Genomic DNA, 16,770 nt, shown 5'->3' on the forward strand with positions numbered 1-16,770 from the left:
CAAATGACAACCTCTGGGGAAGGCATGATAGCCATGGAGGAAGGCATGCCTGATGACCTGGGAGCCCCATGGATGACAGGAAGGCATCGTCGGCGACCGCCCAATGTCCTAGGCTGCACCCTATTAACAGAGGGGTCAGTCATGTTTGACCAAAGTCAACAAATAGATCAGACACTGGACAAGGGCATCCAATTGCTGCGAGATGGAAGTGTCCATGAGTCCATGACAGTTCGCCCGTTGGAGGAGGGGCCACCAAACGTCAAGCTTCGGCAAATCATCGGACCCGACCGCTGATTGCAGCTTTGGTTGCAGGGGAGAGCACCTGAGTGCGCCAAGCACTGCCGCCACAGCAAACAGACCTAAGCAAATTGAGCGTCATCATTCAAGTGGTGCTCTGGCGAAAAAAGCTTGGGAAAGAGAAGCTCCCGTCGATATCCGTCTCCCCGCCCGCCATTGCGACGGCAAAAGGACGACAACACAACCGAACATGTGCACGGCTGCCTCGGTCTAGTTTTTCTTTTCCATCTCCCAACATGCGGTCGCAGTTGACTCGCAATGCCCACCGTCGACTGCTGGCCGGCGGCCCTGGCGCCCCTCCATGTCCCGCTTCTGTGTTCTCGAGCTATCACGCCCGCGCTCGATGTCTCGCTGCCTCGACACCTTCGTTGACACTCACGACACCACCTCGAAGAACCTTCTTTGGCGTGTTCAAGAAGCCTGCCCGCGAACTCAAAGCTCCCGACGTCCCGCCCGGCTATGAAACCTTGCTCCAGTTCAGGGCCCTCGAGGTCGAAGATGCCCGCCCACCCGAAAGAGAAGGCTTGGTCGCCGGCTTCAAGGAGTTTTTCAACCATATGAGGAAGCGCGGAGGAGCAGCAAAAATAGGCCGCCGTGTCAGTGTTCCTGGGTCCATAAACTCGACCCAGGCCTTTCTAGCCGTGCGGCTGTTGCGCCATCTTTTATCCACCGAAGGCGGAGGAGACTCTTTTACGTTTGCAGATCTCAAGCTCATACTCGAGATTGCTGTGCGGCCGCCGAGAGGAAAAGCGGATAACCACCTCGAGTTGGTGAGGTTGGTGTATGGAGAAACGAAGCGGAGGATAGACCATATGCGGACCATCGGGCTGAGCGAGGAGGAGATCACGCAGGCGATTGGCATCTCGGACAGAGATCAAAGCACGTTCTTTGCCTATTTCATTACCGCCCTTACGAGGTTCGGGGCATCGCAGGAGGCTGTGGAGAGGATGAACGACTACCAGGAGAACCTCCCAAAGCCGTCGCGGGTAGGGGCCTATAGTGATGATGGCGTTAAGGTTATTCAGAAAGCAAATGGGATGTGGATGTGGGTCCTGCGAGGGCTTGCTAACGAAGGTTTGGAAGATGAACTAATTCGATCATTCAGCAAACTGGTCAAGGAAAACGGCGTCAAGTACTTGGCTGGCGTTCACGAGATCTTGACGACGTTCTACGCCGAGCGCAACAGAGTTGAAGAAACAAAGAAATGGTTTAGCAAGCCACTGTTTGCTGGGAGCATCAACCCTGAAACATACATGGCGGTGGTACGATTTGCGCTACGAAACAACGAGCAAGAGTGGCTGGAATCGGTCATGGAAGATGTAGTCAACTCCAGGCCAACAAAGCAGGTCTGGGACGTTGTATTTCAATGGGCCGTCTTGGCCAAGGGGAAGGGCGTGGAAGATATCAAGGGCATGTTCAAGGTTATGGGATCACAAAAGACTGAAGACCCTAGCAGGAAGCTCGAACCAGATGGCGACACAATCAACTCTCTTATCAGCGCCGCTGCCGAGATCAACAACCCCTACCTGGCGGAAAGGTTTGCCATGCTCGGAAGAGAGCTCCGAATACCACCGACAATCCAGACGATGCTTATACAGCTAGATTACCGACTAGACGCTGGTGACATGAGCGGCGCAGCGGAGGTGTATGGCAAGCTTCAGAAAGTCGTCCAAGGCGACGAGGACGTTCCGGTGGTCAACAAGTATCTCCGCACCCTTTGCACCTCTTCACAGCCACCGCTGGAGAGGATTATCAGCGTCACTGCCGACCTGGAGCACCGACATATCACGCTCGAACCGGAAACTACCAGATCCCTCTGCGGTGTCTTTTTGCGGTTTGACCAACAGTTTGAAGTCATCGATACCCTCTCACTTCACACGGTATCTTACTCTCTCGAAGAGCGAGCCATAGTCCGCCAGGCGATGATGGACTACATCACCGACCGCAAAATCAGCACGGCCCGCGTCTGGGACTGCTACCAATTACTGAAACAGTTCTTCCCGGAAACCTCGACCGATGAGCGCGTCCGGCTCATGGACTCGTTCTTCGACCGCAAGAGACCAGATATGGCGTGTTACATCTTTGGACACATGCGCGGACACGGGAACCCAGCCCAGAGACCAAACTCGGACATTTACGTCAAGTGTTTTGAGGGTATCGGGCGGTTCCCAGATGCGGAGTCGCTGAGGATGGTTCACAACATGCTCAAGATGGACACGACGGTGGAGATGAACACCAAGTTGTACAATGGGCTGATGCTGGCTTACGCGGCGTGCGGGGACCCGATTGATGCGTTGGGTTTCTGGAGGGATATCACGAATAGCAGGGAGGGGCCGAGCTATAACTCGTTGGCGATTGTGATGTGGGCTTGCGAGCTGGCGCCGAGGGGGGAGGAGACGGCGAGGGAGATTTGGAAGAAGATGGTGAGGATGGATTTGGAGATTCCAAAGGTGGTGTTTGATGGGTATTTGGGGGCGTTGGCGGCGAGCGGGAAGGCGCAGGAAGAGGTGAAGAAGTTGATTGGGGAAATGGAGAGGGGGTTGGGGTTGGGGTATGGGGTTGGGGTAGAGACGTAGGTTCTTTTTCTGTCCTATACTATGGTGAAGTGATTTATACTGACTAATTTTAGGCTGGGGGTAACTTTCAATGCCATCCCGACAATGGAAGGGAAGAACGCGTTTGCTGATTGGGCAAAGGTGGAACACCCCGAGGTATGGGGTGAGCTAGAGAAGACGGGGAGGAGGGAGACGATTGATGGGCCAAAGTACAATATTGAGAGGAGGTTTGAAGCTTGAAGAGTGTGGGTGGATTATTTAAACGACATGAACTAAAAGTCATTTCGGGGTATTTTGGTGGCCAGGGGGTGGTGGTTGGGGTTTGAAATGCAAAAAAAAAAAATGTGTGTGTGTGTGTGTGTGTGTGTCTGTGTATAGAAAAGCGAATTGTATTTCAAACTGTTGTAACTTTTGTACATATACAGATATATGAAATCACTTGGAAAGGTTGGAGTGTGGGATTTACACAATCCAGGTTGAGATGGTTATTGTGCTGTTACAAGCTCTTCACTCGACGCTGTCCGGTTTACCTCAGGGGTGGTTGATGACAAAATGTGGCCCATTTGTATTGATACAGTTCATTTGAATAATATACACCGACGCCGTCTTCCTGTTACCCTCATGTTGCAATTTTACTAGAAATTCATGGCAGTGTTGATCCTCCCCCTCATCTTCATGACTTCGGGGTGTCTGTGGACGGATGGGTGGATGCCGAGACCGATGGCCCTCCTGATGGCCTTGGCCATCTTGCGCTGGTTGACGGGACGGAGACCGGTGTCCTTGGAGTGCATGATTCTGCCCAAGGGGGTCATGAATTCGGAGATCATGGAGAAGTTCTGTTTTGTCTGTGTTAGCAACTGAACCCATTTTCTTTCAGCTACTCTGCCCTCCTTTTCTCTCTGCCACAACTTCCCTCCTCCTCCCCTTTCAGCATCAGATTCGTCTAATGTCTTTCTTTTCATGATTTCCATCATTCCTGCCTGCCCCTGATATACAACCCACTTTCATCTTTGAGCAAGGAAACCGGACTGCAAGACCTACCCTGTAATTATCCAGCGGGTTCACCCCCAACATGTCAATCACATCCCTCTTTGGGCTCTTGACGACCTTCCACTTTTTGGCCTCGGCCGGGCTCAGGTCGTGGGGGGCGTAGACGTCGCCTTCGCGCCAGCGGCGCGGGTGTTTGCGGAGGTACATGTCGGCGCGGTGCTGGTGCTTGACGACATCCTCGGCGGCTTCGAAGCCGTAGTTGGTGTGGCCAGTGGGGGAGGGGGCGGAGGGTTGTTCCGGGGCGAAGAGGGAGGCGAGGATTGAGGTTGGGGAGGGGGTTGCTGTTGGGGGTTTGGTTGAAGCTGGCGAGCGGGTGAGGGCGGGGGAGGGGGTGGGTTGGGAGGAGTAGAATCTTGCTGTTGGCCGGAGGAGGGCTAGGGGGCGGAAGGTTTTGGTGGACATGGTTGCTGGTGGGCAGGGTGAGTGTGGGCGGCTCTGGCGGGGAGGTATCGTCAAGCGACCTTCAACGGTGCAGTTCGCGATAGTTTTTGGTGGGTTATTGATTTTGATGCTTGGAATGCCGTGATTGGTTGGAATTGCAAAGCTTAATGTGGGGAGGTGGGTGATTCTTGGCGTGAGACAGGGGTTGCGGCAGGCAGATGTGGGGGGGCGATAAGGCTATCCAAAATTTCTGGGTTGCAGGATGCCATCAAGGTGCTGTTGTTTTGCTGGTGAATTTAATCAATGACAAACTTGCGACAAACAACAAAAGACGAAACTATCGACTTTTTGATCGGCGACAAATCGGAGAGCAGCAAGGATGGTCAGGAAACTCAAGTTTCATGAGCAGAAGCTCTTGAAGAAGTGGGTGGTGATGGAATGATCGAGAAAGGGAGAAAGGCTAATGTGGGATGCGCAGGCATGACTTTGTCAATTACAAGCAGGATAACAAGCATCGGGATCATGATGTTTCGAGGTATGGATTCTGTACTGTGGTTTTTGATGAATTGGGGCTAATGGTTGGTAGGCGGTATATGATTCAGAAGCCGGAGGACTATGTATGTTTTGATGGCATCGAGGATTTGGCTGTTTTGTTGCATCTGGACCATTACTGACCTTTTCAAAGCACAAATACAACAAGATTTGTGGCTCTCTTCGGCAATTGGCCCACCGTCTTAGTGTAAGTTTGGTCTCCGAATGAGTGGACTCTTGACAACCAGCATGCTAATCCTCGATAGTTGCTTCCACCAGATAACGAGGTCAGAAGAAAACACGAGACCCTTCTTCTGGACAAGCTCTATGACATGGGCATTCTTTCGGTGTGTGACCCCATTCCATGATAAAGCAAATGCCCATACTGACTGGTGATTCCAGACCAAGTCAAAGCTGTCTAATGTCGAGCACAAAGTCACAGTCTCAGCCCTTGCCAGACGGCGGTTACCAGTCGTCATGACCAGATTACGCATGGCCGAGACCGTCCAGGCTGCCACCAAGATGGTGGAGCAGGGCCATGTCCGTGTTGGTGTTGAGCAAATCCAAGATCCCAGCTTCCTGGTGACGAGAAGCATGGAGGACTTCGTCACCTGGACCGCTGACAGCAAGATCAAGCGGAACATCATGAAGTACCGCGACAAGCTCGATGATTATGATCTGCTCTAGAGTGTTAAGGTACGGGTAGATTTGCTAGGGGCATTTGCATTTTTGGCGTTATTAAGGGCGGATGATAAACTTCGGCGTTGACAAGAGTTTACCAGTTTGGCTTTAATTATCTCGTAAGACAATCCGATTTGATTTGATGTTTGTGCTGATTCAATGGGTTGGCCTAGGTCCCTGAAGCGTACCTTCCATGCTAACACCAGGCCTCCTTCCCCTGATTGACCTGCCTTTGGGGCTCGTGGCAAGATTGTTCGGCGCTCTTTCCATTGATCAGATACTTTGTGGGAGTGTTTGCCACGCAAGTGTTCGATGACGGCAGACCAACATTCAATCCCTTACTCTACACTTCTTCCAATTCCATCCATCCTTCACCCCCGTTTAGTCTTCATTGCATCGTCTTTCGTTCATGTCCTAATTCCTATACGTTATCTTCATCTCCTCCTCCGACGTGGACAGAGGCTATCCAAACAACCAACCAACCACCAACCATTCCTACACCCTTCGCTGGTCCAGAAGCCTCGAGGCCATCGCCTCCTGTCCCTCGTTCATCAGACTCTCTTCCTCAAGTTCATTCCGACTTCACCACAATGAACGCCAACCACCCGCCAGAGCTCCGCACTGGGCTGCAAATGAGCACAACCGGACCAGACGTACCTCCTAGTCCTGAGTCTTGTTGCTTCACTACCGCACCAGTTGGCTTGCCAGATTTCGGTGAGGGTGTCTCGACCGTGCCTTCATCGAGCAAGGCATACCAGGATGCTCTGCAGAACCTGTCGGCCAGCCATCCTCCCTGGCTTGACAAAGCCGCTCCTCTGTCTTACTTTACGCCCGGGCTTGTTGGGTCCCGTGAAGGCTCTCCGAGAAGCTTCCTGTCACATCCACCGGTACAGAAGCCTCTACCAGTCGTTCCGGAAACAAGACGGAAGCCTGATCCAGAAGCTGGTCATTCTGGTGGTGGAATTCAAGGGAGGATATGCATCGATCCCCGAATGCATCCGACGAAGGCCCACGCGAAACTTCATCATCCAGGATTGCTGAAAGGAGCCGATTTTTGTGATGCCGGGGTTGAATGCGCTCCTATCGAGCCAATCGAGTCACCTGAAAAAGACAAACGCTTGTTTCCGTTCGGCGATTTCTTTGATGATTCTTCAGACGAAGAAGGCCCCGTCGTCGGCTACCGCTTCCGCAGACTCACTGGTGGTGACATTTGCAGAGAAAGAGTAGACGTCTCCAACCACAAACACTCTGGTCACAGCTCAGCCCTCAAAGTACGGCCTGCTCTGGGTGTCACGGCATTCAATCTTTCCGATCACGAACAACGTCAGCCGTATCATGGGGTGTCAAAGGTCCGCACACTAGCTGATATTCCTCCGATCAAACTTCTTAATCCGCCATTGGAAATACCGTTGCGGGACAGCAGCTTGGCAGACCCTGGCCAAGTTTATGATGACCTCGCACCCGAGCAGACAGAAGCCCGTTCCGATCCATCCCGGCCCTCCAGCGAATATTCATCGCCCTCTAGTTCCCGGCAATTAGGCGATATGTTGCTCTATGGGGAAGGGCCGCCATCCCATCAACGTGCAGATTCTGCCCAGTCCATGATCTCGGACGGGACTGTATTCAGTCCATTTGAATCGGGTCAACCTGCTGTAGGAGAAATCTTTCATCAGGACCGCAGTCCTATCCTGGACGAGACAGCTGTGCTGAGCGATGCTGAACCGGCTAACGCACCTGAAGAGACGTTGTGGGCCAATGGCAGGTCATTCAGTCAGAATGAGGGTCCGATACTGCGTCCATTAGAGTGTGGGTTTCCCACTGTCCATCCATGCTCTTGTGTTGTGCCGAAGGTCCAGCCGTCTACTGAAGATCTTCTGGGTGTTGGGCTCCGTCCCTTGGTCGAGTGTCCAAGAACCAAGTCAAGTGCGGAGAGAAGAGCAAGGACTCGTCGAGCAGAAACGGCGCCCGAGTTGGCTGCATACTAGGAATCAACGTCTGAGGTAGCCAGGGACTCGGATGTAGAGTTGTCAACTGCAAGCAAGAAGGTTGGCGAGCTCCATGTTCGTCATGATACTTGGCATTCTACTAACACCTCTCAGGCATCTTCTGTTGATCCTCGCCGTGCGACTACGACCACCGTTTCGTCAAACTCGGGGAATGGTCCTCGCTCAGCTGGAATAACAACCCCAAGAAATTTGGACCTCAGTCGTCTGGCCTCGTTCTTCCGTGACCTCACCAAGCCGTATGAGACGTACCAGTCCAAGTTGACTGAATTACCCGCAAGGGAAAATACGGTAGAGTCTGTTGAGGGCAATCAGCCAACGTCTCCCGTCTCAGGAAGGATCAGGAACCTCACTGAGAATTCCACCGCGTCAACATCCTTGGATACGCGGTTCAAGCGCACTGTGTGCAACATGGAACAACTGCTCAACAAAGCCATGGATTTGGCAAATCAAGCTGTTGACCAAGATGACCACCAATGTCTCGATATGCTTGGAACAGTGGACCATGAAGCAGACTCTCACAACTCTCCACCAAGTGTGCACGAGAGCCTACCTAGCGTCTACGAGTCGAGTGACGATGAACAGCCGCCTCCTCCTCCTCCTCCTCCTCCTGTTCACAAAAGATCGATCGAGAAGGTTGCTACGCCACGTTCTTCGATCAAGCAGCCTCCTCATGTCCCCAAACATCATAGGTCAGCTCCTGGTATGCGCAGTAGGAACGTCAGAATCGAGATTCCCAAGAGGGTCACGAGCCTCAGGAAGCTCAACGCTGGTATGGTGCATGTCCCACTATCAGACCTTCAACGGAGTCGATTTCAGGAGTTGTCGCCCCCAGTGAGCCCGCTCACGCACGCCCCTTCTAGACCAGACGATCACGGCCAGACAGATTCTCTATCTGAACAAGGCTGCATCTTGATGAGTAGAGGGTCCAAGAAGGTCAAGAAGTGTCGCAGTTGCCGCCGTCTTCCTTTGCTCAACCATCGCTTCAGCTTCTTGTGTGCAAAGGAAGAGGATGTTCCTCTTAAGGATACTCGTTCAAGACCTGATGCCAAGCTGCGACCCGCCGGAAAGTCAATTTCGGGAAAGATCCGAAAATCAAATTCTTGGAGCTTCGATGGTGCTGCTGACCATCGTCCTGATAATTCAATGGAGGACAGTCTGCTCCACGAGACGGATGGAGCTGGGCCGTCGGCCGAGAGATCATATCCGGCCAAAGATGATCACTTTGAGCAAGATGATCCTCACCCCGAGAATGGTACCGACAGCAGACGCATCAACCTTCGTGGCAAGGCACACGTCAGCCTCAGAGGCTATCAGGGCTTCAGCCTCGCTCGTGCATATCGACGCCATCCCATTGCTCGCGACTGGTCTACGGTCCGGAAACGTTTTGTGGCGACGGTTGCATGCCTGAGTACGGCTGTCATTGGTGTTCTCATCGGCATCTATGCTGGTATGGTGCCTTCGATACAGTACATGATTGCTGACCTGCAACACTATGCCATTCTCGGCAATGTTTTCTTCTACATTGGTCTCGCCATCCCCAGCTTCTTCTTCTGGCCGTTACCTCTTCTTCATGGCCGGAAGCCCTACATCCTGTCGAGTTTGGTCTTGGCTATGCCTCTCCTCTTTCCTCAGGCTATCACGGTTAGCCAGCCTCGGTCACCCTATGTCAGCACCTGGAGATGGGCTCTGTTGAGTTCTCGTGCCTTCATGGGCCTTACCCTGGGCTTTGCTAGCATGAACTTTCACTCCGTATTGACTGATCTGTTTGGGGCTTCGTTGATGAGCGGCAACCCGCACCAAGAGATTGTTGACAAGCATGACGTGCGAAGACACGGAGGAGGTATGGGTGCTTGGTTGGGGCTCTGGACATGGTGCTACACTGGCTCTCTTGGAATTGGGTTCTTGCTTGGGGCCGTCATCATTGACAGCGCAAACCCATCATGGGGATTCTACGTCAGCATCATCCTCATCATGTTCATCCTTCTTTTGAATGTTGTCTGTCCCGAAGTCCGACGCTCCCCGTTCAGGAGATCCGTGGCTGAAGTCAGAAACGGCAACCGGGTTTCGAGAAGGGTGGCCCGAGGGGAGGTCATGATGCATCGTGTCAAGGATGGTCCTACATGGTGGGGGCAAGAGGTGTACCATGGCATCTTGTTGTCGCTGGAGATGCTTCGGCAGCCTGGCTTTCTCATCATTGCGCTCTACACAGGATGGATCTACGCCCAGGTCGTCCTCATCATTGTTCTCCTGGGTGCCTTGACGTCGAGGTCATACCAGCTGAGGTCACCGTTTGTTGGTCTCTGTGTCGCTTTTATTTCGTTCGGTGCTTTGGTGGCCATCCCATTCCAAAAGGCGAACTTATTTTCTCGGGGTCGCCACCACCAGCAACAGTCAAATGAGGATACATTCGACAAGAAGTTCTCATGGACGTCTCACCTGCTGAGACGGACAATTGTTTGCTTGGTGTTGCCTCTTGTGGGAGTCGCCTACACATTTGCCTCGACCGGCCCTCCGGTTCCCCTTGAAATCCCTACACTATTCGCTACGATGATTGGTTTGCTCTCGGGTCTCGCCATCTCAGAATGCAACGGCTTGATCATGGAGACATTTGACACTTCGGATCTTCACCCGGGAATGACTGGCCGGCCGCGTGGTGCCTCCAACAAGTCATCCAAACGCACCAACTACTCGTCTTTTCCCCGCGTCACAGCCGGGTTTGCAGTTTGCCACACGATTGGGTTTGTCCTGGCAGCTGTGGCTACGGCAGTGGGAGGTAATCTGCAGCGAAACCTCGGTCAGCAAGCTGCAACTGGTGTCGTTGCCGGTATTCTGTTGATCCTGACGCTCCTTCTCCTCGCGGTTCTCATTCGCTTCAAAGATGTGCAAATCATTCCCGTTTCCAAGAATCTCGAGATGGAAAAGTGGGAGAAGTACCGCAGAGAGAGCATCCGCCGTCGCTCTGAAGTGTCCGCACCTGCCACACAAAACACCATGACCGACGCAGAGATGTGGCGGCCTCTTCTCATGGGCAATCCCTCGAGCCGCATGCGCCGTGTCAACATTCTTGAGCTGGGGTCCATGAGTCGGTGGACAGAGATTCGCAAGAAGAACCGTCTGATTGATGAGACGTCAGCTCATCTCAACCGTGCTGCTCTCGAGTCGGCAGCTACGGCCCTTGAGGAGACAACCACTGATCTTGTCCGTCGTGTCAGCAGCCGGAGGAACAACCGGAGCCCTCCGCCACGGAGGTTTTTCACTGGCAGCCCTGGCCCTTCGGGGGTAACGAGAAGTGAGAGTCCCATACAGCGGGCTGGGATGACGCCAAAGGCTATGGAGCTTGATTCCTTTATTGTGGTCCGACAACCACCTGTTGCTGCTACTGCTGTTCCGGCGAGTCCATCGCCACTTCCAAGCCATTCCAAGACGAGAGGCGCCGGTGATGACTTTATGGAGCGGGAGTGTGTCATGGGGCAGACGGTGAAGGAGGAAGAAAATGAGAATGGGGATAGGGCGCTGTTTGAGTCGAGTGATTTTTTGAGTTCGTCGGATGACCAGAAGGATGTTGTTGGGCGTGGTCGTGCGGAGATCAAGGGCAAGTTTGATGATGTGGGACATCAAGGTCATGGTCATCAGAGTCATTTTCAGGAGGAGGAGAGCGAGGGGAGGAGGAATGGGAATGAGATTCAAAGGAAGTGAAGACTGTCAGAAAGGGGTAGAGATTTTGTGATTTTATGGCCCTAGATTAGGTACCTCTATAAGTCATGCTCACACTTTCACGTTTTGTTTGGGAGTTGAAGAACCTGTTGCCTGGCCATGAAGTGTGCTCGTCAGGTTGCTCCTTCCCTTCAGAGCTGTTGTGGCTGCTGCTGGTCCATTCATGCTCATCCGACGCGAAAAGAGGAAGGAGCGAACCAGTGGTTTATATATTAGGTCAACCATGTACTTTCCACCAGCAGCTCTGATAATCCAGCCAGGGCGCCATTTATGTGGTCAGGACAAATGGTCGGATTGGAAGAGCTGCCGTTACCGCCCCCCCGGTCCCCCCGCCGGGAGTTTGTAACTGATAGCTCCTGAGTTCGATTCCGAAGTAAACCCACCGAGGGTTTTGTAGCCGGCCACCCTCAAGGGTTGGGCGGTGAGCTTTTGCTTAATTTAATTTTGGCGATTTTTTTGCGATTTCATTTATTTATTGTGGTTGTTGTGTAGTTGCCTAGGTGGGTGGATACCTATCACATGGAATGGGACGATGAGACTTGCTTTGTGTGTATGGTGGAAGGTTTGAGAAGGGGTTTGTTTACTTTGTGATGAGGGTATTTTGAGAGAAGAGCGAAGGTCTTGTGATCCCTCCATCTCTCTTTTATTGCTCTGTTTGATTGAGCAGTTCATCCATCTGCCTTTTGATCTGGTCCGTGACAGGGCTAACCTTTTGCTCTTGAACAACTTCATAGTAGGTGGTAGCCCTTTGTTTACATAGCTACTCCTAACCATGGTCTGTGGTAAGGTTTTGTTGGTTTGGCAAACCACCACGTAAGCTTGTGGTTCAAGCAACGTTTAATGTATTCATTCAGACCCTGCCGTCATCTCCAAGGATAGACAGATGGGCCATAATATCACCCTTCCTTTTCACTTGGTACGTTTCAACACACACTGTGTAGAGCTAGTTCGCCAAATGTACCTTCTAGTCACTACACGCTGAGTAAGAGAGAGGGATTCAGACGCCGGAGTTGAACAGCATGAAGCTAACATCTGCTCACACATGACAAATTGGCCATGTGTAAACAGGCAAAACGCTCATTCGTTCATCTCGAGCAAGCAAGCAAGCGAGCTGGCTCAGGGAGCTAGGTACAGTACACCGCATCTTTGGTCTTGGTCTCGTCTTGGTCCTAGGTTTGGTTGGTTGTCTTTGTTCTTCCCTTCTTTCTCCATGCGGTGTGTCGTGTCTGGTATGCCATGCCATGCCTCTAGGGTCCTCATGATCGAGTCCAAACGATCGGAAGGGGTCCAACGTTCGTTCACGCCCATGTGTTGCGTCTGCTGTGTCCCCCCTTTTTCTTTCCAACCCCTGAAGTTGTCGTCAGCTTGCATTCAGCGATTTCTTTCAGGGTCCAAGTTATTTTTTTTTCCCACCCTCTGGCCGGGCTGGCCTGGTTGGACTTGAGAGTTCGATCGATCTGGGATTTTAGGCAGGGTCCCTCACATCAAGTGGGCATGTCGTCATTGACCCTTGAATTTATCAAGGACGACCCTTGGACTTGACATTCTCATGTTGAGTGGGAGGGGGAAATCCAGGAATCCCATCATCCCGCCCGGTTCCACTAGGGACTGGCTTCCCTTGACTTGGCTGGTTGGGTGTTAGGGATGAGATCTGAACCTTGGCTGCTGCAAGATCAAGGTTATATCGGTCCCGTTCATGGGGACACGAGGTGCGAGAAAGGCCACGAGGAGCTTGTGCCTGTGTATCGTGTTAGGTGTGATGAAGGTGGTTGACTGGACCCTAGGTGCAGATGAGGGTGGTCAGGTACGACTATTACACGACAGTATCAAGGGGTTTTCGAGTCGGTCTTTTGGCTTTGAACTCGGCGATGAGAGGGGGAGGGAGGGGGGGGATCCTTGTGATGATTTACTGTTGAGAGGCATGTTGATACGTGCGATTTTCAGGGTCTGAGACTTGCAAGCGGTGTCAGGGGCAGGATGGGATACGACGGGGGAGCAGGCCGAGTGGTTGTGGTTGACGTTGTTGTGATAATGGAATGTGTTGCTCAGCTTGGCAGGGGTCGAAGACGAGGGCGAGGAGGGGGTCCGGGACGTGCTAGATGACGGTTGCAAACTTCCCGGAATGAAGTCGTATATAATGGGCAGGAACGGCCTCGATGCTCCTTCTCCCCAACGGATCGGACGGCTTGGCTTCTGAAAGGTAGGATTATGGAAAGAGCGATACTTCTCCTGCCGTCATTGACAGCTGAGGTTGGATTCTAAGCCGTGTATTACTCATCAGTAGAGGCTAGAAACCGGAGGTCCCTTCTTGCAGTCGATAAGGCCGCACGCGAGTATCACATTGTGACATGCATCCTGTCGTACACCTTGTGTGAGGTTGTACACACACGAGGCCACACGGTCAATCAATGGCATCTAAAAACGCCCTCGCGGGGATTCGAAAAAGTCGGATCCTTGGCCTTGTTTATGGTTGTAACACCGCCATCGGAGTGTTCTAGAAGATGAGCAGCGTGGAGGTTTATTGGGTGCGGTTCGGATCTGGATATCTAATACTGCCTGAAACTGTTGTCAGATATTGCAGCGGCAAAGTCAACGGCTAGGTAGGCATCCACGAATTTTCTATCAGAGCTTGTTCTACTCGATCAAGTCTATCACTGGTTGATCATACGTGCCAACCATCCATTCAGAACCTCATAACACCATGACTCCCTCGAGTAAACATCCCTCACTTGACAACAGCAGGGACCTACCTGTCAAAACTGCACCCTCCCGCGGCCCGATCTTCGCATGCCAAAGAAATAGAAACCCATGTTCACATTTCCTTGGTTTTTGTAAACTTTCCCAGTCAGTCCGGGTCTTTGGATCCGGCCTCTCGTTCCCCAGCTCACCCGCCGCGCCCGTCAGTCAAAGCCGTTGTTTTACTCTGACCCGAACCACACTGGAGTGCATATGTCTGATCCAGATCCAGGGACGCATTACCCGTCCGCTTCCCAGAGCCGATCCGGGCAATTTGTTTCAATCTTTGGGATCGAGCGGCTCTTGGGGGTGCTTTTGAGACATATTATCGATTTAGACCGCCTTTTAGACGTCAGTTGTATTTTTTCTTTTTCTTGCTTTCGGGGGATGCCTCGAACTTGGACACTCACGATACATACGACAAAAGACAATACAACCATTTCGTTCACCGACATGGTAGACAGGGCAAACAAGCCAAAACACAAGAGAGGACCACAACAGAAAAGACAGCTTCTGGACCAGAGCAGAAACACCACATTAGCCAGCAGCGGTGTGTTTGGAATCGGATCTGCTTGGCTCCCTGGAATACATGTGCATAGGGTCCAGGCAAAGCCAAACCGCCGATACGTACTCTGCAGCTGGGACCGTCTCCCAGCTTTCCTGCGAGGAGTTTCTGGAAGCCTTGTCAGCCTGCAAAGGAAAGGCAACCCGTCGAGCTAACAGCGTCTTCCCTTGCGTCCCATGACACGAGCCTGCCATGCTCTCACCAGTCCCCTTCCAATATGGCAAATGCAGGTTTGTCTTCTTGCTCGCCGTCTTCCATCATGTGTCATTGCGCGCTGATTGAAACACCCTATCTGATAGCTTATTCGTCCGGTCGAGTTTGGACGGCTGATATAGGCCAACCTACCACACAGTGTATGCAGGCTGAGCCCCATAGCCAGAACTGATATGTGATATCCTTCTCCCTTGGCTCTTGTCTCTTCCTCCTTTCCCGCACCACCAACACGGGGGGGCCAACGGGCAAACAGAAACAAATCGTACGCCTTGTCATGCGCGCGTGCAGCAGTAGTGTCATATGAGGAGTCCCACTCCCCCTTCACAATCGCAATCGACATCTCGATTCTTCATCTTGCATTATTCGATTTTCTATTCTCGATCTTACGATTTCACCCGTACCCGCCTTTTCAGCTGAGGGAGTTTGCTTTCCCAGTGGGCGGCTCTATCCCTGACTTGGCAAGCTGCAGATTCCAGATGCAGCTGAGAGTCAAACTAGTAGCTCCAGATCGAGAAGAAAGTAGAGAAAGGAGGATTGGGTGTTCTAGACCCGAGGAATTGTGTTGGTAGAAGACTTTTGAGCTTTCACTTAAGCCGGAGTAAGCGCCGTAAACATATTTCCAAGATTGCAAATGCCTGATGAGTGCATCATGCGCCTTCTTCGAGATGATATGATGCTCCTGGTACAGCATGTGGTTGCATTTACCCCGGCGGCGTGTTGGTTTTGGCAAGCTTTTTTCCTCCATCACCCACAGGCCCTCCCCCCCAAATGCGGCTTTTTTTCTCTTCCCTCCCACTCAATGCATGCAACCGACAAACTCCATCATCCCAGAAGTTCGGTCGGGATGAACTCGGAATGATAGCCTACGGCTCGTTTGCGAGCACAGTGTGTATTCACTCCACAGATTTCGTGCCGTTCCCATTCCTGCGGACCACCACCACTGGGCAGAAACCCCGCACAGTGCACCTACCACCCCATAAGCCAGATCTCGTGACGTCAGTTGACCGACTGTTGTGGTCGAGATTAGCGAGGGGAGGAGGGAGCTTGGCAGGTAGAGGTACTTTGTTGGCGGGGGCGGGGGGGGCGGTATTTAAATTCTCCAATCATACACCTGAGTTGCTTTCATGACAGCAATTCGACTGTGCCGCAGGGTTCAGCCAGCCTTAGGGGGAAGCAAATGATATCATTGATGGTGGTATTAGATGGATGGTTTAGAAGTGATTGTTGGCTTTGATATCGACAGCTGGGCCCTGATCTGTTGGCCAAACGCTGCTCTCCAACCAGTGCGAGGGGTAACCGTTCCAGCTGTGGGTTACAGATTGGCGCTTGCGAGCAATTCAAAGCTGGAATTCTTGGGACTAGTGTTTTTAAATGCCAAAACGGTGTTGTCTGTTGGACTCCAGTTTATAGCTAGGCCCCGCCCGCACGCACTGAGAAGCACTCTCAGCCTTGCCACAGTGCGGGCTGAGGGGGGTACTTCGAGGTACACAGCTATCCGGCCGCCGCCCACCAGTCAGCCACCTAGATCGATTTCCCGTTTCTGAGTGGTGAAAAAAAGGGGGGGGTAAAGATCTGCGACCTGTCGATTGGCGCGGGCGGGCCCTACATGATGGAGGTTTTGATGGGGCCACGCGCGCGTGTGTGTGGAATCGAGAGAACACAAAAGTCTGTTGTGTGTTTGGCAGGTGATCAGGTGGGAGTCCAATGAGATCTCGATTAGATATGTAGAGGTTTGATTAAGGCAGAGATGTTGGGATTGGGTGGTAGGTTGACGATGAGGTTTTCGTTTCTTACCCTATGAAAGAAAAATGACAACAAATCGGAAAGACAAAAACCTTCCTGTCAGGTGGGCTGACATTTTTTATTTTTATTTTCGCTTGGTGGCAGAGTAGTATGGGGTGGACGAGATTTCTCTCATGTTGCAGCTGGAATGAATTGTGATGATGCAGCTACCCGTTTCTTGTGTGTCCCAAACCTACACAACCACTCACAAAGCGCGAGCCGATGATTATCCATCCGCTTCGTCTCTCCCCAAAACCAA

The 16,770-nt window shown here is 52.2% G+C and overlaps 4 protein-coding genes across 4 annotated transcripts; 3 read left to right on the forward strand and 1 right to left on the reverse strand.

Moving 5' to 3' along the window:
• The first annotated feature begins 496 nt into the window (after window positions 1-496).
• Window positions 497-3,103, forward strand: QC763_201840 (uncharacterized protein). The gene is made up of 2 exons (XM_062909220.1): window positions 497-2,869; window positions 2,927-3,103. The coding sequence occupies exons 1-2, from the start codon at window positions 534-536 to the stop codon at window positions 3,090-3,092; spliced, it is 2,502 nt and encodes an 833-aa protein (XP_062767984.1). The 5' UTR covers window positions 497-533; the 3' UTR covers window positions 3,093-3,103.
• A 276-nt stretch (window positions 3,104-3,379) lies between these two features.
• QC763_201850 (uncharacterized protein) lies at window positions 3,380-4,407 on the reverse strand. The gene is made up of 2 exons (XM_062909221.1): window positions 3,894-4,407; window positions 3,380-3,688 (listed from the first exon to the last, which is right to left on the reverse strand). Exons 1-2 carry the CDS (start codon window positions 4,302-4,304, stop codon window positions 3,488-3,490), a joined length of 612 nt encoding a protein of 203 aa, XP_062767985.1. The 5' UTR covers window positions 4,305-4,407; the 3' UTR covers window positions 3,380-3,487.
• Window positions 4,408-4,499: 92 nt separating this feature from the next.
• On the forward strand, window positions 4,500-5,501 carry imp3 (U3 small nucleolar ribonucleoprotein imp3; the record flags this gene model as incomplete). The annotated part of the gene is made up of 6 exons (XM_062909222.1): window positions 4,500-4,706; window positions 4,762-4,818; window positions 4,870-4,900; window positions 4,969-5,022; window positions 5,081-5,161; window positions 5,217-5,501. The coding sequence occupies exons 1-6, from the start codon at window positions 4,663-4,665 to the stop codon at window positions 5,499-5,501; spliced, it is 552 nt and encodes a 183-aa protein (XP_062767986.1). The 5' UTR covers window positions 4,500-4,662.
• Window positions 5,502-6,085: 584 nt separating this feature from the next.
• Window positions 6,086-11,435, forward strand: QC763_201870 (uncharacterized protein; the record flags this gene model as incomplete). The annotated part of the gene is made up of 3 exons (XM_062909223.1): window positions 6,086-7,464; window positions 7,504-7,540; window positions 7,595-11,435. 3 exons carry the CDS (start codon window positions 6,086-6,088, stop codon window positions 11,195-11,197), a joined length of 5,019 nt encoding a protein of 1,672 aa, XP_062767987.1. The 3' UTR covers window positions 11,198-11,435.
• Window positions 11,436-16,770: the final 5,335 nt, after the last annotated feature.

This window comes from Podospora pseudopauciseta (genome assembly GCF_035222475.1).
Source record: "Podospora pseudopauciseta strain CBS 411.78 chromosome 2 map unlocalized CBS411.78m_2, whole genome shotgun sequence".
Lineage (NCBI taxonomy): Eukaryota > Fungi > Ascomycota > Sordariomycetes > Sordariales > Podosporaceae > Podospora > Podospora pseudopauciseta.